Source organism: Saccopteryx leptura, chromosome 1, assembly GCF_036850995.1.
Source record: "Saccopteryx leptura isolate mSacLep1 chromosome 1, mSacLep1_pri_phased_curated, whole genome shotgun sequence".
NCBI classification, from domain to species: Eukaryota; Metazoa; Chordata; class Mammalia; order Chiroptera; family Emballonuridae; genus Saccopteryx; species Saccopteryx leptura.
This window is the reverse complement of record NC_089503.1, coordinates 390643548-390671372: the sequence shown is the minus strand read 5'-3', so window position 1 is coordinate 390671372 and position 27825 is coordinate 390643548. Positions and strand designations below refer to the sequence as shown.

Below are 27825 nucleotides of genomic sequence, written 5' to 3'. Positions count from 1 at the left end.
CTCAGGGTTTCCAACCTGAGTCCTCTGTGTCCCAGTCTGAAGCTCTATCCACTGCGCCACCGCCTTGTCAGGCAATAAAAAGCTTTTATCTGCTAGTGACTGGCAAGGTCACGGGAGGCAGGCTCAGATTCATCTCCCTGCCTGGGGTGGGGGCGGGCTTGAACTGGCAGCAGTCAGGGGTCCCAGGTGTTACTCCTGAGTGCTGACTCACTGTGGTGCTGGTGAGGGGTGTAGCCACTGATCACACTTGTTCTGGGTCCTGTTAGACACAGGACGGGACCAGTGTGAGCGGGTTCTGTGTTATTGGCGGGAAGGAGAAACTGAGTCACTGAACGTGATGAAAACAGCAGCAGACACCACGATGACGTCCCCGCTGAACTGCTCATGATGCACGGGGCACCGGGCGCTGTTCTACCTGCTTCTCACGCACTCGCTGATTTAGGTTTGGAGGTCGGGACACTGTCCTCCCATGGACTGGCCCTCGTGGCTGTTATAATGACGCCAAGATGCTTCTGGGTCACCCAGGGCTTTCTGAAATTATCCCATTATATCTCCCCTGCACTATCCTGGTCTGTCTCTGGATATGAAGACGCAGCAGCCCCATGAGGTGAGTGGGGAGCTTGTGTGGGTGTCTGAGCTCCAGACCGGCACTCACAGGGGGAGGGGTCTGTTTCTGAGATGTGGGGGCTCACCCGCTGTGAGGTTACCAGGACAGGCCTTTGGGAAGGTGATCTTTGTTCCCAGTTCAATGCCTTCCAAGTTCATTACCTTATTTTTCTTTCCTATTTCTTCCTGTGGTTTTGGCCTTTATATCTTTCTAGAAATTCATCTATCTTATCTAAAATGTCAGACTTATTGGCATAGAGTTGATCATAACAAGTTTTCTCTTCATTTAAAAATGCTTGTATCATATATGTGATTACTTCTCCTTTTGTTTCTGAATTCCCTGTTTTCCTTAACAGTCCTGCCAGAGGTCTGTTAAGCTCTTTGAATTTTCAAACAAAGTTTGGTTTTGTTTATCTTTCTTACCTTTCCTGTTTCACTGACATCTGCCCGGTCTCTATTATTTGCACGTTACTTTGCTTTGCTGTTACTTTGCTTTTCTAGTCTCTACGAGGAGATGCTCAGCTCATTTATACTCAGGCTTCCTTTTCCTAAGGAGCTTGTTCACATGCGGGTGTGTCCATCGCTGCCCTGCTTTGGATGGACAGGTGTCACTGAGAACTAGTCTTCCACCATTTATAATGTATCCATTCCCATGGGGACTTCCTAGCATGCTTCATGTGCATGGAATTAATTTATTTACCCTTTTAAATAGGTTTAAAATTTAATAGCATTATGGCCAGAGAACAAGGTCTATGTGATGTTGACTAACTTGAACATGTGCTAAGGCTTCTTTTGTGACTACTAAATGTTAAATTGTCAAAAAATGTCCATGCATGCCTGACTGGTGGTGGCGCAGTGGATAGAGCATCGAACTGGGATGCTACAGCTCTCAGATTTGAAACGCTGAGGTCATCGGCTTGAGCGAGGGCTCACCAGGGTTGAGTGCAGCATTGCTGGCTTGAGCGTGGTGTCATCGACATGACCTCAGGTCGCTGGCTCTGGCACAGAGGTTGCTGGCTTGAGCCCAAGGTCACTGGCTTTAGCAAGGGGTCACTGGCTCAGCTGAAGCCCTCTAGTCAAGGCACATATGAAAGCAATCAATAAACAACTAAAGTGCTGCCACTACCAGTGGATGCTTCTCATCTCTCTCCTTCCTGTCTGTCTGTCTCTCTCTTTGTAAAAAAAATATGTTCCATGTGTGCTTGAAAATACTATCTGTATTACACTCTCACTGTTGGTGTAGAAATCTCTATGTAACTGAGTATCTGAGCCTTCAGTCGTGTTATTTAGACCGTCCATATCTCTGCGTATTTTCTCTCTGCTTCAGCTCTTTGTTTTTGAGGATGTGTTAAAACTTTCAGCTAACACTCTAGATTTAAAAAATTTTTTCATTGATCTGAGAGAGAGAGAGAGAGAGAGAGAACTATAAACTCACAGCTCCATTTAGCTGTGCACTCATTGGTTGCTTTTCTTTTATTTAAGTTTTTATTTTTTATTTTTAAGAGAGAGGAGAGAAGTGGAAGTAGTTGATTCTCCTATGTGTCTGGACCAGGCAAGCCCAGGGCCTTGAACCGGCGACCTCAGTGTTCCAGGTCACCGCTTTATCCACTGCGCCACCACAGGTCAGGCCATGGGTTGCTTTTCGAACACACCCTGACTGGAAATGAACCTGTGACCTGGGCGCGTGGGGACGATGCTTAACCACTGAGCCGCCTGGCCAGAGCCCAGCACTGCTGATCTCAGTCTCACTGGATAAAAGGTTGAGAAGGAGAGGTGTGTGAGAGACTTAGAAGAAGCAGAGAGGCAGAGAGTTAGAATAAATATTTATCACATTCAGACAAGGAGCGGACCTTCCTGGAAGGAGGAAGTGACAGTAGTGTTAGATGTGCACACACTGTGGACTGAGACGAGTGCCCTGGTCCCTGTGCTCAGTGGCTGTGGGAGCCCCTTAAAGAGCAGCTTCTCTCAGTGCCCACCCCCCTCCGTCCATGTCCTCACCTCACTGCAGGGGCCCTGTCTCTGCAGTGTCAGAGCGTGTGGGCAGTGGAGAGCTGGGGACAGAGAAACTCCGTCTCCTTAGGGCGCCCGGACCCCGCAGGGCTGCTCCCCGGTGGCCAGCAGCACCTGCCGGGGGGACCCCGTCTCCTTCGGGGTCTGTGGGGGGGACAGGGAGGATGGTGGACAGGGACAGAGAGCCCGTGCCACACGGGGTGTCCTACCCCACTGCTTGTCCTGCTGCAGGTGACAGGCTCTCCATGACAGAGGAGGACTCAGGGCATACTCGATAGGATGGTCCACTTTAAAGCTCACGTCCCTTTGAGTCTCTGTGCTCATCACCAGGGACGGATGTCCCCACAGACCTCTCCAGTCCCTGCTTGTCTGTGATCTCACTCACACTTAGCAACCTGCAAATGCCTCACGTGTGGAACGTACTCAGTAAAGGCTGAAATGTGAAGTGTGGTCCCCTGCTGGTCTCTAAGGCCCGGTCCCCTCTGGGACTCCTCCCTGTGGGGCATCTGCACGGCCCACTCTCTGGCACAGGCTCGTGGCAGCTGCTGTGTCACCTGGTCCAGGCAGAAGTGCTGTTGTGTCGTTACATCGATGGTGTTGTGCTCACGTCTGGCTCTCTTCCCGCCCTGGAGGAAGCAGCTCCCTCTTTGCTGACCCCCCTCCTACAGCGGGGAGAGGGTCAGTGAGAACAGAGTGTGAGAACCAGCTTCTCTGTCACATTCTCGGGGGCTGTGTGGTCGGATAAGACACAGGTGATACCGGCTGTGGTCACAGAATAAGTACCGGCCTCTCTGCGGCCACAGCAGGCTAATCAATTTCAGGAGGTTTTAGATTTGTTAGGTTATCAGAGGGTGTTCATTCCCTATTTGGCCCAAATGGTGTTGCTCTTTATGCAACGTCACCAAAAGGGCCCCTGGGCTGGGAGGAGCACCCGGAGACTGTTACTGAGGGCTGATACAGTCCTCTTGAACCACAAGTGAGCTCAGGGGACCAGGCCTGTCAGCAGCAGAAGCCGTAGCAGGACCGGCCCAGGCCACGCCGTCACCACCAGGCCAATGGCTGGTGTGGGGCACTGGGTCACACACCCGCCCAGGAGTGTGGGGGCACAGACATCTTCTCTGACCACATGGGGGGCACATCTCCACAGAGAGTCCACCTCTCCTCAAGCCCATTAGCAAAGGACTGCAGGCTGTCCCAGGGCCAGTGACGTATCAATGCGCTGGACAACCAGAGCCCACGCCGGGAATACCGCTGCTGTCCCCCGTCCACGAGGGGAAGCGACCCATTCCTGATGAAGCTGGTGCATTTCCAGCTCCCACAGGGGGACCCGCCCTGGAGGCGCAGCGATGAGGATTAACCCGAGCAGTAGAGGCCACGTGACCCCATCCATCACGGCCCCCCCCACCCCGGACAAGCAGCCCCTCCACACGGGCACCCTCCGCTGCCTCCACGTACACACCGGGACCTCCACCCACTCCGCCCACGGCAAGGGGTCCTGAGCACAGCTCTCCCCTCCTCTCCGTGTTCCGGGTCAGTTTTCCTCACGTTCCTGAGCGGCCCGCCCACCCGGTACCCCTGTCCATGAGTCCCTGGGCCCTACTCAGGGGCGCCTGTCACACTCCCCTCCCGGGTCTGTTCAGGACTGACCCCGTCCTGGCTGACAGCCCTTCCCGAGCTGTGCAGCGTCAGCTCCCAGGCCCCCTGCTCCTGCTCTGCCTTCTCCTCCTGGGTCTGAATCACAGGAACTTACTCTGGAGTTTTAAATCCCAGCTTTTCTAAAAGCTTTCAGTAGGATAACTCTCTGTAGGGTTAAAGAGAATTAGTTCAAAACTCCAGAAAAGTATACTCTCATGAAAGACAGGAAGGACGACACCCACAGAGACAGGAGAACAGATCATACGTGCACAGTGGATTTTCACAGAGTGTTGGGACAAATAACACCCACGGAACATTCCCAGCACCCTGCGAAGCCCTATTCATTATTATTCAGTCATACCCTCCCTCCACCCACCCTGAGTGACCACCATCTTGAGGTCTCACAGCACAGGGGAGTCCCGTCAGGTGTGATAGAATGGAACAGTACAGTGGACGCCCCGGGGCACCTGGCTCCCACTCAGCGTTGTGTCCTGGGTCTCATCCCTGTGGCTCTGAGGTTGTAGTGTGTTCACTCTCATGGCCACGGAGGATTCTATTATGTAAACAGACCACACTTCTTGTCCTGTGCAGCCTCTGAGCATTTGTTATACTCAGGTTTACAAATCTTGCTGCTATGAATAAGTTCTTCACACTACTTGTCACACATATGTGTGCACATCTACTGGGTATACAACTAGGAGTGGACATGCTGGGTCACAGGGTGAGCCAATGTCTGGGTGCAGTAACTTCTGCCAAAGCATTTCTCAAAGTATTTGAATCAACTGACTCTCGCACTAGCAGTACTTGAGAGACTGAATTAGTCCTAATCCTTGCCAACAATGGATTTTGTCTAAGGTTTTCATTGTAGCCATTCTTGGAGGGGTGCAGGGATAGCACATATGACTTAATTTGAATTTCCCATGTGACCAAAAATTGTGAGCATTTTTTATAATTTTTTTTTGGCCATGTCAATATCCTCAGGTGCTGGGCAGAACTAATTGTTAGTGACCGAATGGGACTCTAGTGATGTGCCAGCCTTTAGAACAATAGTTTTATCTCTGTGTGAGAATAAAATGTATGATATTTTGGGAATCTGGGTTACCCTTCCTCACCTGGCAGACTCCCTGGGGCAGGAATAGTTTTTAACTTTGAGTGTTGGCTTCAATCAAACCTAAGCGCTGGGTGTGCGGTGTCTATTAACTGCTGTGATACATTTTCTATCAATTAGTCAAACACCTGTGGTATAAAGGAAAATATTTGGTCTTCACCCTGCTCCTGGCATAGAGCTCATAAAAACCTCATAATCTCCTGGATGCTCATGTGGCTGAGGGTCCTGGGTAGCTTCAGGATGGGGCTGGTTACCGGAGAGACAGGCTTGCTCAGAGGGTCGGGACTGTCAGCCTCACTGCCCAAACCGCTGTGGGTTCAATCCACAATGGCCAGTGATTTAATCAATCCTGTCCCTATAGGGAAACCTCCAAAAAAACCCTCAAAACCCTTATTAATGGTGTTCAGAGAGCTTCTGAAGTGTGACCACATCCATGTGATGGAGGGAAGGGGTGTGGGGAAATGGCTGCCCTGAGACAGATCCTTGGTGTGGACTTTGGAAGCCAAGTCCTGTGGGGGCAGAACGCTGCCCAGCAGCATTGATAAGATTGTTTCATGGAAGCAGCTGATCTCTATGGCCTTTTCCTGCACACCTGAAAGGTATTAGCTAATCCTCCTTCTCTGCACCCAAATCCATGCTCTGCTAATTTAACTCAGGCTCTGCTCATCTTACCCAGGCTCTGCTAATCTGCTTGATGAAGAGACCAATAAATACGATGAGGCTGCAGAGATCTGGGCTCTCAGTCCTGGAGGCTGGGAGTCCCCTGGACTCATCTTTTCTGTATGTTGTGTCTGTGTGTGTTTTTCTCAAGTCCCGCAGCGCCTTCCTCTCGTGCACCCCCATTGCCAAGCGGGTCTCAGCAACTGGTGCCCGAACAGGGGCCGACTGGAAGAAGGATTCCCAGAGCGATAAATACAGTAAGGAAATAACTGCTGGGCCCCGAGGGGAAACAGAGGCCCCGGTTCCATCTGTCACAGGAAAGCGGTAAGGACGTCCTCGGGAAAATACAGGGTGACCAGGGGGAATGGGGACAGTGTTATGAAATGCCGTCCCTATGTCTGTCTCTGAAAACAGCTGTTGACGGCTGGCGGGGCTAAAGCAGCGAAGGAAACTTTCAGAATGATCACAAGTGACTGAGAAGCACTGCACTTGGTTCCTGCTTTAGGAAGTCTAGATTTACATGATGGGGAAAGGGAGGAAAGAGCCGAAAAAATTATATACTCAAGGTGTTCCATAGCCAGTTACTACCTGGTGAACTCGGACCTTAGTTAAATCTGTTTTAGAACCTTTACTATATGATGATGATGATGACGACGAGGGAGATGAAGAATGTGGGGAGATTAAATACGCTGAGCCTGAAAGTGCTCCGAAGGGTGACAAACCTTCTCGCCATCTGCCCCTTTCATTGATTTTGCAGAACCTTTGCTGCCCCCCCCCCTGCCTGTTTTGTATCTAAGGAGTCAAAACCACAGTTATTGGCTGCTCAAAAAGAAATATTCCAGGTCTGTAGAGAGTGAAATTTGGATGTGTTACAGATGGCTTTTCCAGTGACAGTTACGGAGAGAGTGGCACTGGTAAACATCAAGGCATTACAGTGTCCTTACAGCCTGAAACAAGAAGCCAAAAACAAGGAACAGAGAACCCGTCGCATTTTCTCTAGTGGCTGCTGTTCACAGAGGCCTCCTCTCTAAACCCCAAGCAGTGCCTTTAAAGTGGACAACAGATAAGCCTGTTTGGATTGAACAGTGGCCGTTAGCTAAGGAAAGATTGGAGGCTCTTCAAGAATTAGTATTAGAGCCATTAGAAAAAGGACATATAGAGAGGTCATTTAGCCTGTGGAATTCTCCAGTGTTTGTGATTAAGAAAAAACCAGGAAAGTGGGTTTTTGACAGATTTACATGCAGTGAACACAGTACTTCAACCTATGGGAGCTTTACAACCAGGGTTACCAAACCCATCTTTACTACCTAAGGAATGGCCAGTAATAGTGATTGATTTAAAAGATTGTTTTTTCACGATACCTTTGACACAGGAAGGCAAGACTGAGAAAAATTTGCCTTTTCTGTACCTTCCCTGAATGCTAAAGAGCCAGTGAAAAGATTTCAGTGGAAGGTGTTGCCAGAAGGCAGCGTACCAGCCCTACTGTCTGTGAAAACTTTGTAGCTAAAGCCCTGGAACCTGACTGGTCACAATTCCCTCAGTGCTACAACATCCATTATATGGACAATATTCTTGTAGTAGCTGGAAACCAAGAATAAATAACTAAAACCTATGCTGCTTCAGAGAAACAGGTGCAAATTGCTGGGTTGAAAATAGCACCTGAAAAGATTCAACAGAGTAGCCCGGTCTCTGCTACAGGTGTTATTGTTCAGCATGATGAATTAGTTGAATGTCTATTCTTACCTAATTCTACCATCAAATCTCTCTCTCCCCATCTTGATCTCATGTCCTCACTTATTCTCAAAGGAAGGGAAGATTCGACAACTTGTGGGATGTGATCCATCTACGATCCTTCTTCCCTTAACAAGAGCTGACGTTTCTTCTTGTTTTCAGATTCATTTACACTGGCAGATAGCTTTTGCCTATTTCCCAGGGATTATGATAATCATTATCCAAACACCCTCTTTTCCAGTTCCTGAGGCACGCTCAATGGATTCTACCTCATATCACCCGGATGGATCCTTTATCTAATGTCCCACCATCTTTCCTGAGGGCTCCGGTAATAAACATGTTGGCTGTACCCAGGCGATACAGAAATGAATTTCTACCCTGAAATTTTGCTCAAAAAGTTGAATTATGTGCTGTTATTTCTGCTTTGCAGGATTTTCCCAATCCAGTTAACATTGTTAGTTATTTGCTTATGTCAGGGGTCTCAAACTCAACTCAGCATGTGGGCCGCAGAGCAAGATCACAGCTGTTCAGCGGGCCGCACTAGGTCTACAAAAGGCAACTGTTACACAACACTTTTCAGTGTCACAAAACGACCAGAAACTGTAGTTCGTGGATTAGTCTGCGGGCCGCAAAAAATTGTTCAGCGGGCCGCATGTGGCCCGTGGGCCGTGAGTTTGAGACTTCTGGCTTATGTAGTACAAGTCACAAAGATGATTGAAACACCTTTGTTAAAACCTTCCTTTACACAACCTCTTACTAATTTTTATTTTCAATTATACCAAACTGTCTGACAATGCCGCTTCCTTTTCTGTATCACTCATATTCGTTCACTTATTAATCTTCCAGGACCCTTAGCTGCAGGCAGTGCTACAGCTGACCATGCCTGCACTTTGGACTCCATCCATTGAGAAAATGCACTGGGAAGATTGTCGCGGACCTGATAGTGTTTTGCTACTTACTGGTTCCTATGGAACTGTGATTGACTGGGCCCCTAGGGGGTATGCAGTTGGAGACTGTAGCAAGGAGAATGAGACTTGCAATTCCTGGGAAACTTAATGATGGAGTGTGTCTAATTAACACTGTGCGTGGCATTGCTGATGGTCTGCAAGCCCTTAATTCTATTTCTCAGATAAAACAATGGGGTACTGGATTATTGGGAGGTCTCATTAGGATATGTATTATTTTAATATGTTTTCTTTAGTCCTCAGATGCTCACAACAATACCTCAGACAATCAACACAGAGAGAGGCTGCAAAACCTGCTAACACAGAAACACAAAAACAAAAAGGGGACATGTAAGAAAATGGCCAGAGATTAGGATGCTGCCCTGAGACCATCTTTGGTGTGGACTTTGGAACATCAAGTCCTGTGGAGGCAGAACGCTGCTCTGACCAGCACTACTGTGACTGTTTATAGGAAGCAGCTGATCCCTGTAGCCATTCCCTGCACACCTGAAAGGATTAGTTCTGCACCTGGATCCATTCTAGGCTAATGTGACCCAGGCTCTGCTAATTTACTTGATGAACAAAGACAAGAATGGGTTAGATGAGGCTCCAGAGATCTGGGCTCTGGGCCCTACAGTCTGGGAGTCTCCTGGACCCATCTTTTCTCTATGTTGTATCTTGTGTGTGTCTTTTCTTAAATCAGCAGCACCTTCCTCTCGTGCACACAGACTGCCGAGCTGGTCTCAGCACTGAGCACCACTGGGCACAGGCCCCGGCCACGCTCGGTCCTCACAGCAACAGAGTCAGCACAGCAGACACACGGGTTCTGGAAAGTTCTCAGTGCTTCCATTTATTTCCTCTCCAACTTTAGTGTCTCCTCTAATTAACCAACCAACCATCCATGGCGGGAACTGAAAAACCTACTTCCCACCCAGAGTCTTATTTCAGTAAGGGAGACAGATGCTGCAGCTCAGGGCTCCACCAAGTACAGACAGGGATGGGGAGGGCCAGCCCCCCTCTGCTGGACAGGGAAGTGTGGGGAGGGGACCTGGGGATGGGTGGGCCAGCCTCCCACCTCCTCACACTATGCTGACAGGAATGCAGACATGTTCAGATGCCCCTTGTAGAGAGAGAAGTGAGAGGCTCCTGAAGTTACAAACACGGTTCGTGTGTGTGTGTGTGTGTGTGTGTGGGGGGGGGGGTTATGTGTGAAGCATCTTCCGTCACTCAGTTTCTGACAAGGCAGCTGTCTCATACTGTAGAAAATAATCACAAATTCAGTTCAGTCGTGGAAACTGGTGACATTCTCAATACTTCACCTCATGCTCAAAATGTCCCAGCGAATCCCCATCACCCAGACCTGTCACCTCAGCCCCAACCCCTCCCCACATCTGGGTCTCACCTTTACAAACCGTGAAAGAAAAATCACAGCCCTGGGCACTGTCACTGCCTGGGGTAGAACAGAACAGGACGTGGTCAAAGCCCTCAGGACAGGAGACTACAGGTGGAACTATGGGGGTGGGGTGGGGACCCCCATGCTCCCACTGGCACGGTTTCAGGGGTCACCCCCTCTTTACAGATATGCAGCCTGAGAGTAGCTCCCTCCTTTCCTACCTGTGGGAAGAAAACATCCCATGAGAGACCAGAGAGGAGGAAAAACTGTGAGGATCTAAAGGAACCCCTAGTCCTGGATCCCAGAGAAGTTTCCAGAACTGTGACTACAGACCCAGGGCAAAGTCAGGAAACCTGAGGAAAGTACATGTGTGGGGACTGGACCAACCACCCTCCTGAAGGTCTGACCTCAGCAGGACCCTCCCCACTGACCTGTGACTGTTGGAGATCAGGTCCCCATCACCTGACTCATTAAGGTGATAAATGTGTCCCTCATGTTCACACGTGCCTCAGTAAAGAGTCAGTGTTAGCAAACACTCTAGTCATGGTAAGCTCATGTGTGGGGACAGTACTTCCCATTAATGAAGCAAACACACTTCTTCCTGGGCTTGAAACTCCCTGTGGGACAAGAAACTCAGACCCCACCCTTCCCTACCTGAGCGCCTCCTCCTCCACATCACAGCCCCCACCACAGCTCCAGTGACCACAGCTCCAAGGAGGACCAGGACAGCAATGGTGACCACAGTAGTATTGGTGGCCTGAGGAGGCTCTGGGAAGGGGAAGAAGGGGAAGAGAAGGTGAGGGCTCTGACCACCTGTCCGCAGCCCCGACCCTGCTGAAGTCCTCCAGAGGCCCCTGCTCCCTGAGAAGAGGCTCTGTGCCCACGTCCCCTCCTCACCCCATCTCAGGGTCAGGGGCTCGGGCAGCCCCTCATGCTGCACATGGCACGTGTAGCTCTGCTCCTCTTCAGGGGGCACCACCACAGCCGCCCATTTCTGGAAGGTCCCGTCCCCCGCAGGCCTGGTCTCCACAAGCTCAGTGTCCTGGGTCAGGTCCTGCCCATCACGCTGCCAGGTCAGGGTGATCTCCGCAGGGTAGAAGCCCAGGGCCCAGCACCTCAGGGTGACCTCACGGTCAGAGATGGGGTGGTGGGTCACGTGTGCCTTTGGGGGGTCTGAGGAGAAGGGAGAGAAATTCTATAACTTTTCATCATTCATGGGTCAGTCCAACAGCATTCACGTGACCATCCTGAGCGTGGGCAGGACAGCTGGGGTGGTGGAGGGAGCACAAAACCCAGATACCGGCCTGGACAAAGGCACCTGGGATGATCTCCTACTCTTTGGAAAGTTCTAGAATCAGAGGGACACAGCCCAGGTTCAGAGGTAGGTCTTTGAAGTGAGAAAAGGGGATTCTGGTCCTGACCTGGGTGGAGGCCAAATGACGCAGAAAAAACATGGTCAAACCTCAGACACACTGGGTGGGGAGACAGAGAACAAGGCCTGAGGGAAAAAGTCCCCATGGGTTCCAGGGCCACTGACAGGGTCAAGGGGAACCGCTGATGGGTGATTTCACGGTTGGTCTCCCTCCATCCCAGAGAGACTGCACCTAATTGTTCCTGGGAGAAGGGAGAGTCGCTCTCTGGTCCCGGCTCTGAAAACCCAGGGGACTCATTGTCCCGACCCAAAGGAGGGTGTTCTGACCACAGTCCATTTCCTGTCTCCGTGTAGGAGCCGCAGCCCGAGGGGAGAGGAGGGAGCCCCGCGGCCCTGGTGCCTGCGCGCTGCAGCGTCTCCTTCCCCTTTTCCAGGTAAAGGCGGAGGTTCTGAATGCACTCCCCCTCCAGGTAGTTTCTTAGGTGCTCAGCCACACCATCCTGCTCCCACTTGCGCCGGGTGATCTGAGCCGCCGCGTCGGCCGCGGTCCAGGAGCGCAGGTCCTCGTTCAGGGCGAGGTAGTCGGTACCGTCGTAGGCGAACTGACTGTACCCGCGGAGGAGGCGCCCGTCCAGTCGCATCTCGCAGCCGAGGATCCTCTGGAGGGTGTGAGACCCTGACCCCGCCCCGCGGTCAGCCCCGCCCACTAAGCCCCGCCCCGCGGTCAGCCCCGCCCACTAAGCCCCGCCCCTCGGCAGCACCGACCCCCCGACCCGACCCTGGGGTTAAACCAAAACAAGAAAGGAAACTGGGTCATAGTCCCCGCGGGCTCCTCCCAGTGGGGTGGGGGGTCCCGCGGTCTCGGGTGCAGCTCGGATCCAAACACTCGGCCGACCCCGGCCCGTCCGTGGGGATGGGGTCGTGACGGGAACCCGCCCGCGCGGCTCACCGTCCTCGCTCTGGTTGTAGTAGCCGCGCAGGGTGTTCAGGAACTCTCCGTACATCTGTGCGTTGTTCTTGTAGACCCGCGTCTCGCGGTCCCAATACTGCGGGTCCTCCTGCTCCAGCCACGGCTGCTCCATCCACGGCGCCCGCGGCTCCGCCCTCGGGCTCGCGGCGTCGCTGTCGAACCGCACGAACTCCGTGTCGTCCACGTAGCCCACGGTGATGTACCGGGGCTCCCCGCGGCCGGGCCGGGACACGGCGGTGTAGAAATATCTCAGCGAGTGGGGACCTGGGGACGGGGAGGGGCTGAGACACGGCGACCCTCAGCCCTGTGCGGGTTCCGAGCACGGGAGACGGAAAAAGGGCGGAAACAGATCACGGGTCAGGACCCGGGCGGTGGACACGCGCCTCCTCCCCGGTGTCCTGCGCCACCGCCGGGTCCCCTCGCTCCTCCCCGCAGAGGCCGTTCCATTAGGACCCGCACTCACTCGCCCAGGTCAGGGTCAGGACCAGGGTCCCCGAGAGCAGAAGGAGGAGGGTTGAGGACCTCATGATCTGCGTCCTTATAATCTGAGGACAATCTGTGTGGGGCGGGGTCGGGAAACTTTATAATCTGGGACCTCTGTGACGCTGATTGGCTGCTGTAGAAACTGGACACCCAATGCGAGTGACAGCTGGGGACTCATCATAAGTATCCAGGAGGGAGAACCCGGCACAGGGTGTGCGAGGGATAAGTGACCCCGAGGAGATGCCGACTCCTCAACACTGTCTTCCCGGCCCAGCCTCCGCCCTCGGGCTGCGACCCTGAGAGCCAGGTCTCTTGACCCGGGACTGTGCCCTGACCCCGCCTCTTGCGAAGAGAGCTTTTGGTCACCCGGTCTCCCTGAGTCCAGGCCCAGCGGCTGTGTGAGGACACCAGGGAGAGACCTCCAGCTGGGCCCCCCCCTCCTTCCTCCTCTTCTTTTCCCAGAATCCCTCCCCCTGAAATGGACTCCCTGCCTCCCACCGCTTCTCTCTCTCCCTGGACTCTTCTAGAAGAAAATTCACCCCAAGGAACCTGATGTCAGAGAGTGAGCTTGCCCTGGGAATGGAGGTGGAGGGACAGGGGTTTCTCTTAACCCTGGAGGAGCTGTGTCTGAAAACACGAAATGGAGATTCTCAGAGACCAATCTCCCTGTTGTCTGTGAACCCCAGTGGGGAGCACAGTCTTGGGAAACCTGAACATCAGGAAGCTGATCTGTAAAGAAGTGATTTCGCCCCTTGGTACAGAAATGTGTCTAACCAGCACTGCGGTCAGACTCACAAAGCTCCTGAATTCTACTTCCCACACAGTGTGTCTGTGACTCGGGATTGTTACATTGTAGGATGATCTTCACTCAGTAGCCCTGAGTTTGTCTGTGAGTCCTCACGTCCTCAATACAGAGAAGCCCAGGGAAGCCGTGTGTCACTGTGCATTTCAACAGGGGCATGCACATCCTGGAAGTTACAGGTGCTTAATGTCGTCATCCAAATGATGGAGAGAGAGAAGGAAGGCTGGTTGGAGGCGACTCAGACCCAGGACAGAGTAAGGAAAGTTCAGAGAGGGTGTCAGGGAGCCTGGAGCCTAAATCAGCCTTCAGAGGGGCAATGGTCCTGCCTCAGTTTCCCTGCTGTTGTCAACCTTTGATGAGAAGGACCCTGTGAAAAGTGAGGTACCAGAGCAAACGGGGCAGCAGATTTGAGAGCACAGCAGAGGGGCCATCGGTCAGTTATGCTCCCTCAGGCTGAGGTCTGGGTGTGCATTCTCACGCTGCCACGTGACCTAGTGGAGGAAAGAATGACAAGAGAGGAAAAGGGAAGAACTGCTGGACCAGCACCTTTACGTAGATGAGAAGGGATGAGGCCTCGAGCACCAGCAGAGGGACGGCTCTGGCTGGGAGCGTGGACAGCTCACCTGTGGTGACATCTGCAAGTCGATGGTGTTAAAAATCTGTAACAGTCGTCTTCTAATGTGTCCACTTTCCTCAGTGAAGCAGGAAACAAGGTCACTGGCAGTAATGAGATGGGGAAGGAGGGTAGATGTTTGAGCAGAGGATGGGGGAGACTGAGGGAGCCGTGCAGGGACAGGGTGATTGTGGGCAGCAGTGTGGACCCCTTGTGGTCTGGGTCATGATGTTAAAGTGACAGCATCCATGTGACTGTGTTGTCTCCACCCTCCTGTAGCTGCACGGGGCAGATGCAGGGAGGGCAGAGGTAGAATTCCCTGGCTGTGTAGTTTTTCCAAGCAAGGGTGACAGGGCAAGTGAGAGCCAAGGGAGGGATTGAGATGCTGTCTCATGGAATTGAAGATGAGTGAGGAGGGAGGAGAGGACACTGAGGAGTGAGGGACGGTGACTAGATGGTAGGATAATAACCTGGGATCCCAGTGGGCACAAAGGATTGTGGGAGGTGATGTAGCACAGGGTGGTCTCAGGCCTGGGAAACAGGCACGTTTGTGATGAATGGTTTGCTGACATTACATTACACATGGGATCAAATAATCATATCAGTGTTTCCAGAGCTGAGGCCGCCCTGCGGGGTGAGTAGGGAGATGGAGGGCAGAGTGTGGGGAGCATGGCGTGGAGACTGTGGGAGGGCTGGGTTATTGGCAATGACAAGTCTAGGGGATGACAAGGGAGGGGGCCCAGGAAGAGCAGAGCAGAAGGTCATGGAGGAGAGGAGCTCAGGGAAGTGAGGAGCCAGGGACTGAGCGTCCTCTGCTGTGTGTGTTCTGTCCCTGCTGTAAAGTGACCACAAACCGAGTGGCTTTAAACAGCAGCCCTTTATTATCTCACGGTTGTGCAGGTTACACATCGACATGTCCTCACTGGGACTCTGGAAGAATCCACTGCCAAGCTCACTCACTGTGTTGTCTGAACTCAGATTCTTGCAGATGTGGGACTGAGTCCCCGTTTCCTTGCTGGGTGTCAGCTGGAGCCACCCTGAGCTCCCAGAGGATGTCGTCAGTCCTGGAACGTGGCCCCCGCAGCACCCACAATCCTTCCCCCACGTGGAACCTCTCTGCCTCCCCTCACCCTCATCTCTCCTGCAGCTTCTCTGTGTCCAGCCAGAGAAACCTCTCTGCTTTTAGGTTTATGTGACGTGATTGGGCCCAGCCAGGTGATCCAGGATGGTCTCCCTGTCCTAAGGTCCTTAACCTTCATTACATCACCAAGTCCCTTTGCAATGCAAGGAAGCCTGTCCATGGTCTCCAAGGGTTCAGGCTGAACATCTTTGGGGACCACTGTTCATCCTTCCACATCTGATTTTGTTGAAATCACCGAGGACGAGGAGGTAGCACTCTGGGGAGGGTGACAGTGAGTGAGGAGCTAAAAGAAATGAATCAATGGCCTAGGGGTCCCCAAGGATTACCTATAATGAGGGGAGTGGGGGCTTTGATCTGATGCAGGGGTCCCCAAACTTTTTACACAGGGGGCCAGCTCACTGTCCCTCAAGACCTTTGGACGGCCGCCACATACAGTGCTCCTCTCACTGACCACCAATGAAAGAGGTGCCCCTTCCGGAAGTGCGGCGGGGGCCAGATAAATGGGCTCAGGGGGCCGCATGCGGCCCGCGGGCCGTAGTTTCAGGACGCCTGCTTAGGGGATGTTAGGAGGAGAGCAAGAAAAGTCAAAGCAGTTGAGGAGAAGGACCCCACCCACGTCCAAGCCCAGGACACGCGGTCTGTGGGAGGGGAGACACCCCCATGGCAGGACTTCAGAGGGAGCCGTGTCCTCAGGGAGACCCAGGTCCCTGTCAGAGCTGCAGGTGCAGGAACACCCTGGGAGGACTGTGTGCATTTGGCTGATCCTGGGCTGAGACCTCCGGGGGACACAGTGGGAAGGTTTCAGGAGCTGGGGAGGGGGTGTGAGGGGAGACAGAGTAGGGGTGCACGGAGCCTGTGGAGATGAGCGTGCAGGATGTTTGGGGGACCAGGGGCGACTGAGACAGACAGGGAAAAGGAGAGAGTGAGGTTCAGTCCTGGTGGATTCAGGGCAGATGGTGGTGAGTGTGAGAGAGGGAGGTGGGAGGGGCAGGGGTCTGGGGCTCTCACTTGGGCTCTGTCGATGGGGATGAGGAGGTTTGGGGTGGTCAGTGTTAGTTCCAGTGTGTGGACCCTTTCATGACCCCCTGATTGTGGGGTGGAGTGTTGGAGGAGAGGAGGGTCTTAGAGGATGTGCAGGAGTTCACTCCTAACCCTGAGGGACGGGACTGTGCCCACAATGGTCTCAGCGTGACACGTGCTGTTGGAGGTGTGACTTCTGGGGCACCAGGTGTGACCCTGTCACAAGGGCCCCTTCTGTCCTGATGAGAAGATGGAAGGCCCAGGGGGCTGTGCTTTTAGCCTGTAGCCCCATGTGCATGTCCACACTGTGGACGGTTATGTAGACATTGAGAAGTTGTTCCCAAATAAGAGATGATTTTTTTTCAAAATCCAAGTATAAAAAAAAAAAAAGAAATAGCAAGTGAAAGAAATGTTTCTACTTCTCAGTTTTCCCTGGTGTTAGCATCAAGGGGACAGGGAGAGGGGTGGCCGGGAGGGGTGGACACTCAGAGACGGCACAAGGCCCTGAGCGCTCCTCTTCTCCACGTGAGAGGCTCTGGAGCAGGGGTCGGGAACCTTTTTGGCTGAGAGAGCCATGAACGCCACATATTTTAAAATATAATTCCATGAGAGCCATACAATATGTTTAACACTAAATAGAAGTAAATGTGTGCATTTTATGTAAGACCAACACTTTTAAAGTACAATAAGTCTCTGAATTCTTTTTAATAATGTTGTTATGCTGTTGCTAACCAATGATGAATAAAGTACTTCTTACCGTTAATGCGACTTCTGGTGCTGCATGGTTTTGCTGATGGCTTTGCAGTCTGGTTGATACGTGGTGAGGTTAAGCTTTATGCAGGTGTTGAGACTTCTGTTAAACGTAATCGTCGGTTGGTCTTAACGTTCCTTAGATGTGAGAAAGACTGCTCACATGCATACATAGAGCCAAACATTGTCAGTACAGCAATACTCACACTCTTCAGTGTGTGGTATGTGACAGGAAGCGCGTTCCAAGTTTTGACAATCAGCTGGTCCATGGGTTGAAGTTTTTTCATTTCTCCCCACTTCTGTTTGCCGCCAACTCTGCTTGCTGTCGTGCAAATCTTTCCAAATCTTCATTCAGTGACTTGAACTTATTCACTCACATGTCTGAGGCCTTCAGGTCAGCAGCTTGTAGCTCAAAATCTCTGACAAAGACACCAGGGATGTAACTCAGGTTGGTGCTGTCCACTGTCCACTCGTGTGGATGGGTGGTGAACGAGTGCGCTCACGAAATTCTCCAAAGTGCGCTTTGAATGACCGCAGGAGATTAGATGTGAATCCTGCTAGCTGCTGGAGATCAAGATGTTGAGCAGGGTCACTTGCTGTGCATGCATCTTTAAACTCTCCCAGTTTTTCAAAGTGTAGAAAATGACCTGTTTCAATGTTGGTGATGAAGAGTTCCAGCTTGTTTTCAAATGCAAACACTGCTTGTTGAATGGATAAGACTGTATTTCTAATGCCTTGCATTTTCACATTGAGCTGGTTCAGATGTTCAGTCATGTCCACGAGATAGTAGAACTTCAGGAGCCACTCAGTGTTAGCTAACTCAGGATGCTCGATGTTTTTCTTTCAAGAAAAGTCTGGATTTTGCTCAAACAAGCCTCAAAATGGCTGAGTACCTTCCCTCTTGACAACCAATGCACATTGCTGTGCAGAAGCAGACCAGGATAATTATTCCCAACTTCACTCTGCAGTGTTTTAAACTGGCGATCATTTAAAGCTCAGGCAACAAGAAAGTTGACCACCCGAATGACCAGTGACATCACCTCACCAAGCTGCTCACCACACATCTGAGCACAAAGCGCTTCCTGATGTAGGATGCTTTGAAAACTTAGGATGGGTTTCTTCATGTTTACGAAGAAATGCTACGAATCCTCTGTTTTTCCCCACCATGCATGGAGCACCATCAGTACACAGCAAAACAAGTTTATCCATTGGTAGATTTTTTTCTTTAGCGAACTCAGTGAAAGATTTGAATAAATCCTCTCTTGCTGTCTCTTTCATAGGCAAAACAGCAAGACTTTCCTCACATAGTGTGTCACCGACAGCATACCTTGCAATCATGCTGAACTGGGATAAATGGCTTATGTCTGTTGACTCATCCAAAGCAAGAGAAAAGAATGGTGCTGCATTTATGTCCTTCACTTGTGTTGCCTCGATTTGATTTGCCATCATGATGGCACGATCGTGAACAGTTCTTGCCGACAGAGGCATGTCTTTTATTCATTTGATTATCTTGTCTTTATCTGAAAGTCATTGGCAACATCAAGCATGAATGTTTTGGCATACTCCCCATCTGTGAATGGCTTTCCGTTTCTCACAATTGCTAAAGCACCAGCAAAGCTAGCTGAATTCCAGTCACCTTGTTGGGTCCAAAAACGAAGTTGCTGCTGACTAGCTTGCACTCTGCACAGTAGCTCTTGACATGCTTTCTTCCTGCTGTCCCCCGCTGGATACTTCAATGCAAATGTAGTATGGCGTGTGTTGAAGTGCCGCTTTATATTTGACCGTTTCATCGTTGCAATTTTATCATTGCATATTAGACACACTGCAGAACCTGCTTTGCCACAAAGGCGAATTCCTCTGTCCATTCCTGCTGAAAAGTACGATACTCCTCATCTTTTTTCTTTTAGTCATCTTCTTCATCAAAAGAGTTTCTGCAGTTAGCTAGCTGACTACATGATTAAAAGGAGGGAAGTTTACTTCCTGACCTCACAATGACCAATGTACATTACGCATTATCCAAAAGAAATTTGGTGTTGTCCCGGAGGACAGCTGTGATTTGCTCCAGCCACCCGCAACCATGAACATGAGCAGTAGGAAATGAATGGATTGTAATACATGAGAATATTTTATATTTTTAATGTTATTTTTTTTTTTTTTTTGCTAAAGATTTGTCTTCGAGCCAGATGCAGCCATCAAAAGAGCCACATCTGGCTCACGAGCCATAGGTTCCCGACCCCTGCTCTTAGGGGATGACACAGAGGATCTTGTGTGACTTTGACACTTTATACTTTAGGGAATTACAGTTGTTTTCTTCAGTGTAATAATAGAATTTGAAGGAAAATGTTACATTTTCAGAGATGAATATTGGGATATTTAGGGGTGAAGTTCATGATATTCGCAGGTTATTTTCAAAATTTTTAAGAAAAATTATAGAAATACATTATATTAAAAATATAGCAAAAGGTTAAAGTGATTAAATCTAGTTGTTTCAAAATATTCAAGTGATTAAAGTTCTTTCAAACTTTAGGTATGTTTGAGATATATCAGAGTACATTGGATAAAGAATTTTAAATAATGCACAATGACATGGGAAACATTCCTAACATGCTGTGGATCGAAAATTAGGCTTTTAGCATTTGTGTGAGGATGTCCGTGTGTTTGTTTGTGTCTGTGAGTTTGAGTGTATGTGTCTGTTTTGAGCATGTCAGTGTGTATGAGCGTGTCAGTGTGTGTGATTGAGTCTGTATATCTCTGTGTTTGAGTGCATCTGTGTATGTGTCAGTGTGTGTGTGAGTGTGTCTTTTTTTAACCATGTCAGTGTGTGCGGATGTCTGTGTGTGTGTGTGAGCGTGGCAGGGTCGTGCACACTCGGTGTGTTGGTGTGCAGCTGTGAGTGTGGCAGTCTGAGTGCACTCACTCACTCATTCACTAAACACAACAACAACGGGACATTTCAGGGCAGTGGGAATGCAGCTGTGGACATCACATCCCTGTCCCTGTCCTCACAGAGCTTACAGTCTCAGGAAGGGACAGACAGTAAACAAATAGATACAGTGTAAAGTGTGCTAGTGACCTGGGTGTGAACAAAAGCCCAGCAGCGAGGGGAGAGGGAGGCTGGGTGCCCAGGGCAGGGCAGGGAGGCCCCTCAGGAGGACCTGGGGAGACGGTCAGGGAGGGAGGTGCTGCCTGGTGACAGGTCCTCAGCCCGGGGACAGAGCGCGGGCTCCGAGGTGTGAGCACCCTGGGCGCCTGTGCGGGAGGAACACCGGGGACCGGGGTCCGGGCCCCTCACACGGCCACCGCTGTGTCCCCTGGGCCCGGACTGAAGAGGGTCTTGCAAATGTAACACATTTTGCAAAGGTCACTGCAGACTTTCCAGGAGTTGAAACGGGACGTGTCCCTCCCTGCGCAGCCCCGGGCACCCAGGTGCCCCGCCAGGGATGAGCACGTGACCGTATTCTGTGTGTCCTTCCTGAGAGAATCTCACACAAGTGCTGTTACTGTTGCACATGGAGAAGGAGCGCTGTAAACATAGAGCAGAAGAAACATTTCTTTCCAGTTTCCCGGGAGTCGTGTCGTCATCACGGGGCTGGAGAGCGGGGTCGCAGTGGGCAGGGGGCTCCTCGGAGACGGCGCAGGGCCCCTGAGCGCTGCTCCCCCTCAGTCCCTGCCCATCCCTGACCCTGACACCTGCGGAGCCCAGGACACCAGGCAGCCTCTTCACCCCCAGGGAGGCCTAGCCTCAGGTCAGTACTGCTGACCAGCTGTGGCCCAGACCCTCCCAGCGCACAGTCATCATCGAGGGGCCGCACGGGGCGACCCTGGGTGATCACAGCGCTAGGGAAGGAAGACCCGCTCCCCTTTCTGCTGCTCAGTGGGGGCTCCCTCTGCTCCCAACACAGAACAGGGCCTTGAACACGGAGGAGACCCCGTACTGTGTCAGACCAACAGATATATGAAAAGATGGTCACCTTCACTAGCTCTGAGAGAAATGCAAATCAAAACTACAATGAGATACCACCTCACACCTGTTAGATTGGCTGTTGTCAACATGACAGGTAACAAGTGTGGGAGAGGCTGTGGAGAAGAAGGAACCCTCACTCCCTGCTGGTGGGAATGTAGACTGGTACAGCCAGTATGGAAGAAAGGATGGTGGTTCCTCAGGAAATTAAGAGTTGAACTACCATATGACCCAGCAGTCCCTCTACTGGGTATCTACCCAGAAAAACTAAAAAAATTGGTACTCAAAGACACACACACCGCCATGGTCATCACAGCATTATTCACAGTGACACAGACATGGAAACAACCAAATTGCCCATCGACAGAGGACTGGATAAAGAAGATGTGGTGCATATAGACACTGGAACACCACTCAGCCATAAGAAATGATGACACATTGCCATTTAGGACAACATGGCTGGACCCTGAGCATATTACACTGAGTGAAATAAGTAAGTCAGAAAAAGCTCAGAACTGGGTGATTTCACACACAGAGGGGATATAAAACGGAGCCTCATGGAGATAGAGAAAAGTGAAGTGGTTTCCAGGGGAAGAAGGAGGTGGGGAGTGGGTGGAGGGAGGAGACTAAAGAGGAACAAATACTCAGTAATGGAAAATGATCTGACTCTGGGTGATGGGTACACAACATAATCAACAGTTCAAACACCATAGAAAATTATACCTGAAACCTATGTTTTCTTATTGATCAATGTGACCCCGTTAAATTTGATTTTCTAAATAAAAATTTTAAAAAAGATTCTTTGTGTTTCACCTTTGCCATTTTAATTGTGACATGTCTTGGTGTCAGCTTCTTTGGGCTCATCCTGTTTGGGAATCTCTGTCGTTCTTGGACGTCTGTGTCTGTTTCCTTCCCCAGGTTAGAGAAGTTTTCAGTCATTGTTTCCTAATACAGGTTTTCAATGCCTTGCTTTCTCTCTTCTTCCGGATCCCCTATGATGCGGATGTTGTTACACTCGATGTTGTCCCAGAGGTCCCGTAAACTCTCCTCATTCTTTTGAGATGTGTGTGTGTGTGTGTCTGTGTGTGTGTGTGTGTGTGTGTGTGTTCCAAGAGGGTGTTTCCTAGTTCTTTGTCTTCCAAATCGCTGATTCAGTTTTCTGCTTCATCTGTTCTGCTGTTGATTCCATCTACCGTGTTCTTCACTTTGACTGGATTCTCTAAGTGGTTCCCGTGTCCCTTCTCTCCTTCTCCTCTCTGGTTGAAGTCCTCACTGAGCTCTGTGAGCCCCTCACACCAGTGCTGTGGACTCGCCTCTAGTGGACGCTGGTCTCCATTCTGTTCAGTTCTGTTTCTGCACTTTGGTTTTGCTCCTTCATTTGGCTCCTGTTTCTCTATCTCCTCATCTCAGCTGCCTCTCTGCCTTTGCTTTATGTATTAGATCAGTGGTTCTCAACCTTTCTAATGCCATAACCCCACAATACAGTTGCTCATGTTGTGGTGTCCCCAAACCAAAAAATTATTTTGGTGGCTACTTCATAACTGTAATTTTGCTACAGTTATGATTCGGAATGTATTCTCATTGCTTTAGGTGACCCCTGTGTTTTGGTTGTTCGACTCCCGCCGGGGTCACGACCCACAGGTTGAGAACCGCTGTATTAGATAAATCTGCTCTGTTTCTCAGTCTTGGCAGGGTGGTCTGATGTAGGAGTTGTCCTGTGGGCCCAGTGGTGCTGTCTGCTGGTCACCTGAGCTGGGTGTTCCACGAATGACCCTTGTGTGGGGATGAGTGTGCCCTGTTGTTGAGCCTCTTTTGGTGTTGGCTTCTCTGTGGGTGGGGTTGACCCTCAGGCTGACTGGCTGTGAGTACTGGCCACAGCCTCAGCATAAAAGCTGCCCTTTGGGGACTGACCTAATAAAATAAGACTCAGCAGAGCAGCCCGGTGTCTTCTGAAACTGCCCTTTGCTTGTTCTGCTTGTGGAGCTAATAGGGTGGTGCTGTGTTGTGTCTGAAGCCGGCCACTAAATGTGTTGGATCTGGGCCCTCTTAGGAGGGACTGCAGTGCAGGCCAAGGCCCAACACTACCTGGGAGGAGCTACAGTGATCCGTGGTTGGTAGCTCCCTGTGCTGGGCCTGGAGGCACATGGGAGAGGCCATGCTGGGAACACAGGCCAGCTGCCCCAGGTACCAGGATTGGGATAGGAACAGCTGCTGCCTGTCACCTACCTGTAAGACTCAGCCCCTGAAAGAGCCTCAGGTGACAGAAGAGTTGCATGAGGTGGGGTCTCAGGCTGGGACGAGTCGTGTTCACCAGGGTAATGCAGAGTCATGTTTGGCTGGGGCGGGGGAGGGGAATCAACACAGGAAAGTGGCAGCTGTCCCTCAGCCTTCATTCTAAACACAACTCAGTCTTCTCCTGCGTGTATCTGGCACCCAGAGCTTAGGGTGAGTGCCCATGGGAGTCTGTACTGGCCCTTTAAGAGGAACGCCTGGGGCTCCAGCCACCTCTGTCTCACCCAGTCAGATGGAATCCCTGATGTTCACAGCCAGGTGTTGAGGGGGCTCCTCTTCCTAGTGCTGATGCTCCGGGCTGGGGAGCCTCGTGTGGGACTGGGACCCCTCACAATTCTGGGGGAACCTCTGCAGCTGAGATCTCTCTCCTGATTCTCAACCCCCACATGTGGGTGCGGGGCCAGCCCACTTCCTGTCTCCACCCTCCATCCTGTCTCAACATGGTTCCTTCTTTATGCCCTCAGTTATAGGACTCCTGCTCAGGGGACTCCACAGGGTTCTCCAGGTTGACTGTTCTGTAATTCAGCTGTGATTTTGATGTGGTCATGGGAGGAGGCCAGCACCTGTCTACTTGCTCCGCCATCTTGACCAGAACCCTGACGTGGAACTTTTAAATAAGGTAGTCAAAGTTGGCCCCACTGAGTTGCCCATTGAGTAGACTTGAGAAACTGACCATGCAGAAATCTGATGGAAGGACATTCCTGGATCACCCTCTGCACGTACCTAGGACACTACATGGGGCAGGTGATAAAACCGCAGTGGGCACAGAGGTGGGCACACACGGGCAGACTTCTGCAGGATCACGGAGGCCCATGGTCTCTCCTTCCTGCCCTGGGTGTTAGAAGCCCTGGAGCTGGGGGTGGGGGCACTGCTGTGTGGAGGAAGACCAGGAGAGGAGGGAGGAAGTAAAGATGGGGGAGTGGATGTGGGAAGTCCACATTGTCTCTGCTGTCACTCTCCTGAGTCCAGGGTTCCCCAGATTGTGGTCACTGCAGTGAACGGTGTGGGCAGTCACACTGTGGGAGGCTGAGCATTAGTCTGGGAACTGCCAACAGCAGGCTTTCCTGGTTGTGGGCAGGAAAGTTGCTGACTGTGGACTCAGGACTGAGGGGGACGGAACCTGGGGGCAGAGACACATCAGTGATGGACAGAGCTTGTTCTCTAAACACCATTCCACAATAAAGGGAACCAGGGATCCTTAGAAAATGGCTGATTTTAGGGCTAAGACAGAAAAAATACAAGATGAGCCTGGAACATCTTGAAATGCCAGGGAGAAGTGTTGTGCACTGTAAATGGCAAGAAGCCATTGTAGATTTGAGGTTTAGGAAAAGGCTAAGTTCTCCCCCCTCCATCTCCATATTTGGCTTTGATGCTGAGTATTTGTACCCACTCTACTTGCTTCCTTGGGTTGCTGGAAGCAATATACATGCCCTTCCTCTGACTCTTTGTTTGATTCAGATGTTGGTATATTTCAGTAATGTATCCTGTTTTTGCCTTGGGAGAGTTCCTGTCTTAGCCTTAGATGTGCAACTTTGTATCAGGGTCCTTGATTTGCATATGGCTATGTAATAAAGGGAACTGGGGCTATGGGGCACTCGGATACTGCCAGGCATGTTGAAGAGTCCTTTGTGTCCCATCATTTTTGTTTTGATAAGTGTGTTTCCTTAATTCTGCACCATTATTAGGAGCCATGCTGGTCCGCGGTACAGAAGTGTACCCCACATGTGCAGCATGTCAAGGGACGTCGGGGTCAACCTGAAAGAGCTGCTGTGAGCACAGCAGGGACGGTGTGAGCACACCTGACACGGGTGAGGGAGTGTAGCCCACATACAAAGCAGGGACGCATGAGTGCATGCTCCTGTAAGTGACTGAGACTTCAGTGAGGGAGCAGGGACAAGTCTTCCTTAGATTTCCAAGTTCCACATGAAGAGAATCCCCTTCCAGCAGGTGGAGCTTCATTCCTCCCCTTGAATGTGGGCTGGACTTGGTGACCTGCTTCCAAAATATAGACCATGGAAAGTGAAAAGTGACTAACTGTAACTCACAACAACTGACCATTGAAGAACACAGGTTTGATCTGTGCCGGTCCACTTACACACGGAGTTATTTTAATAAATACATACAGTGTTGTAAGTGTATTTTCTCTTCCTTACGATTTTGTTATCATTTCCTTTACTCTTAGCTATTTTATTGTATGATTATAGTATGTAATACTATTTAACATATAAACTACGTTATTGGTAAGGCGTCTGGTCTACTAGTAGTTAAGTTTTCATTAAATCAAAAGTTATACACAGATTTTCTACTGAGCTGAGTGCATGGTGACCCTACCACCCATGTTGTTCAAAGATCAACTGTATTTACAGGGAGGAACTTGGTAGAAATCACCATAATCATGTGGAAAAGTGATGGTAATATCACGCATCCCCTGACAAGACGCAATGAGGAAGACACTTGTCTTTATGGAATTCCTCCCCAAACCCACATCCTCAACCTAATCATGAGAAAATATCAAACAAACCTACAGTGAGAGACATTTTGCTAATTATCTGCTCGGGATCCTTCAAGTATTTCAAGGTCATGAAAACGGGGAAAATAATTGATCAGAGGAGACTAAGGAGACACAACAACTTAGTGCATTAAGGTTCTCAGATTTGATCCCGGAACAGAAAAAGAACGTTACTGGAAAAAGTGGTGACATTCAAACAAAGTCTGTAGCTCAGCTGACAGTGTGTTCAATATTAAATCGCTGAGTTTCTTAGTCTCAGCATGGCTCTGTTACATGTTAACATTAAGGGAAGCTGAGTGACGGGCACATGGGAGCTCTGTTTTCTACCTTTACAATTGCTGTGTAAATCAAATGTTACTCAAAAATAATTTGCAGGTCTGACCTGTGGTGGCGCAGTGGGATAAAGTGTCGACCTGGAACACTGAGGTCGCCAGTTTGAAACCTTGGTCTTGCCTGGTCAAGGCACATATGGGAGTTGATGCTTCCTGCTCCTCCCCCTTCTCTCTCTCTGTCTCTCTCTCTCTCACTCCTCTCTCTCTAAAAAATCAATAAATAAAATATTAAAAAAAATAATTTGCAAAAGTGAAATGAAATAGACAACCAAAATAGAACCATATTTATATATGAAATCGAATCACTCCCTGACCAGGCGGTGGCACAGAGGATAGAACTTTGGACTGGGGCACGGACGACCCAGGTTCAAAACCCCAATGTCGCTGATTGATCATATATTATAGACATGATGTCACGGTCTCTGGCTTGAGCCTAAAGGTAACAGGATTGAAGCCCAAGGGTGCTGGGTTGAGCAAGGGGTCACTCACTCTGCTGTAGCCCTCTGGTCAGGGCACATATGAGAAATAATCACTGAACAAGTAACGTGCTACAATGAAAAATTGATGCTTCTCGTCTCTCTCCTTTCCTCTCTGTCCCTATCTATCCCTCTCTCTGACTCTCTCTGTCTCTTCAAAAAAAAAAAAATAGAAAGAAAGAAATTGAGTCACTAATGAGTAACATTTCAAAACAGAAAGTCCAAGCCCCAGTGGGGTCACTGGTGAATTCCACCAAACGATCGGGGGAGAAATTATACGAATTCTCCACAGTCTCCTTCAGAAGATGGGAGGGGAGTACCTCCCACTTCATTCTGTGAGGTCAGCATTGTCCTGATACCAACACCAGACACACATTACAGGAAAACCACAGACTGATATCTCTCATCAACACAGGCATAAACATCCTCAACAAAATATCAGCACATCAAGCCCACAGTGTATAAGGAGAACTGTCCATCACAGCCACGTGGGATCCATCCCAGGTGTGCAAGGCTAGTTCAACATTTGAACAAGAATTAATGCAGCCATTTTCAATCATTTTCATCTCATAGCACACATAAATGAATTACTAAAATTTCAGAGTACAACGAAAAGTTTATTTTTTGCCAATTTGACCAAAAATACATATAATTTTGATTCAGTGACACTGGTTGGATTTCTATTGTTGTGTTGGCTGTTGTCATTTTTTAACTTGACAGTTTAGGGGAAAAGAGGTCAGTGCCCCTGAAAAAATAGTCAGTAATTACATCTTTTAAATTTCTTGTGTCACATCCATTGAAAAAACTGCTCTATACCTTATGCCAAACGAACAGTTAGACTAAAATGTCCCCTCTCTTCACCTTCACAATAATTTGACACAGAACACAACACCCGCCGTCAGTGTGGACGGTAGGAGCAGGGCCGCCTGTGAGAAGGAGAGCTGTGTGTGTGGCTGTGAGCCTTTCTAACCAGAGGCACGCCTGTCCCACCCTGTGTCCCTAGGACAGGGGGCTGGG

The 27825-nt window shown here is 50.3% G+C and overlaps 2 protein-coding genes and 1 long non-coding RNA gene across 3 annotated transcripts in view; 1 reads left to right on the top strand and 2 right to left on the bottom strand.

Moving 5' to 3' along the window:
* LOC136387819 (uncharacterized) overlaps positions 1-12644 on the top strand; it is a 253253-nt gene extending 240609 nt beyond the window's left edge. The window contains exon 3 of the long non-coding RNA XR_010748166.1: positions 12527-12644. This is a non-coding gene — a long non-coding RNA (uncharacterized lncRNA). The remainder of the gene's footprint in view (positions 1-12526) is intronic.
* Positions 1-27825, bottom strand: part of LOC136387815 (patr class I histocompatibility antigen, B-2 alpha chain-like) — a 79798-nt gene that overhangs the window by 38267 nt on the left and 13706 nt on the right. The window lies entirely within an intron of this gene.
* On the bottom strand, positions 9632-12971 carry LOC136387818 (patr class I histocompatibility antigen, A-126 alpha chain-like). Its single transcript, XM_066359895.1, has 7 exons — positions 12893-12971; positions 12409-12693; positions 11860-12135; positions 10985-11260; positions 10742-10855; positions 10097-10144; positions 9632-9950 (listed from the first exon to the last, which is right to left on the bottom strand). Exons 1-7 carry the CDS (start codon positions 12954-12956, stop codon positions 9946-9948), a joined length of 1068 nt encoding a protein of 355 aa, XP_066215992.1. The 5' UTR covers positions 12957-12971; the 3' UTR covers positions 9632-9945.

Coding starts and splice junctions, on each gene's coding strand:
- LOC136387818 (XM_066359895.1), bottom strand. CDS start 12,956: ATGAGGTCCTCAACCCTCCTCCTTCTGCTCTCGGGGACCCTGGTCCTG. Junction 12,136..12,408: donor CTACAACCAGAGCGAGGACG/GTGAGCCGCGCG, acceptor GGGCGGGGTCAG/GGTCTCACACCCTCCAGAGG. Junction 11,261..11,859: donor GGAGACGCTGCAGCGCGCAG/GCACCAGGGCCG, acceptor CCTTCTCCTCAG/ACCCCCCAAAGGCACACGTG.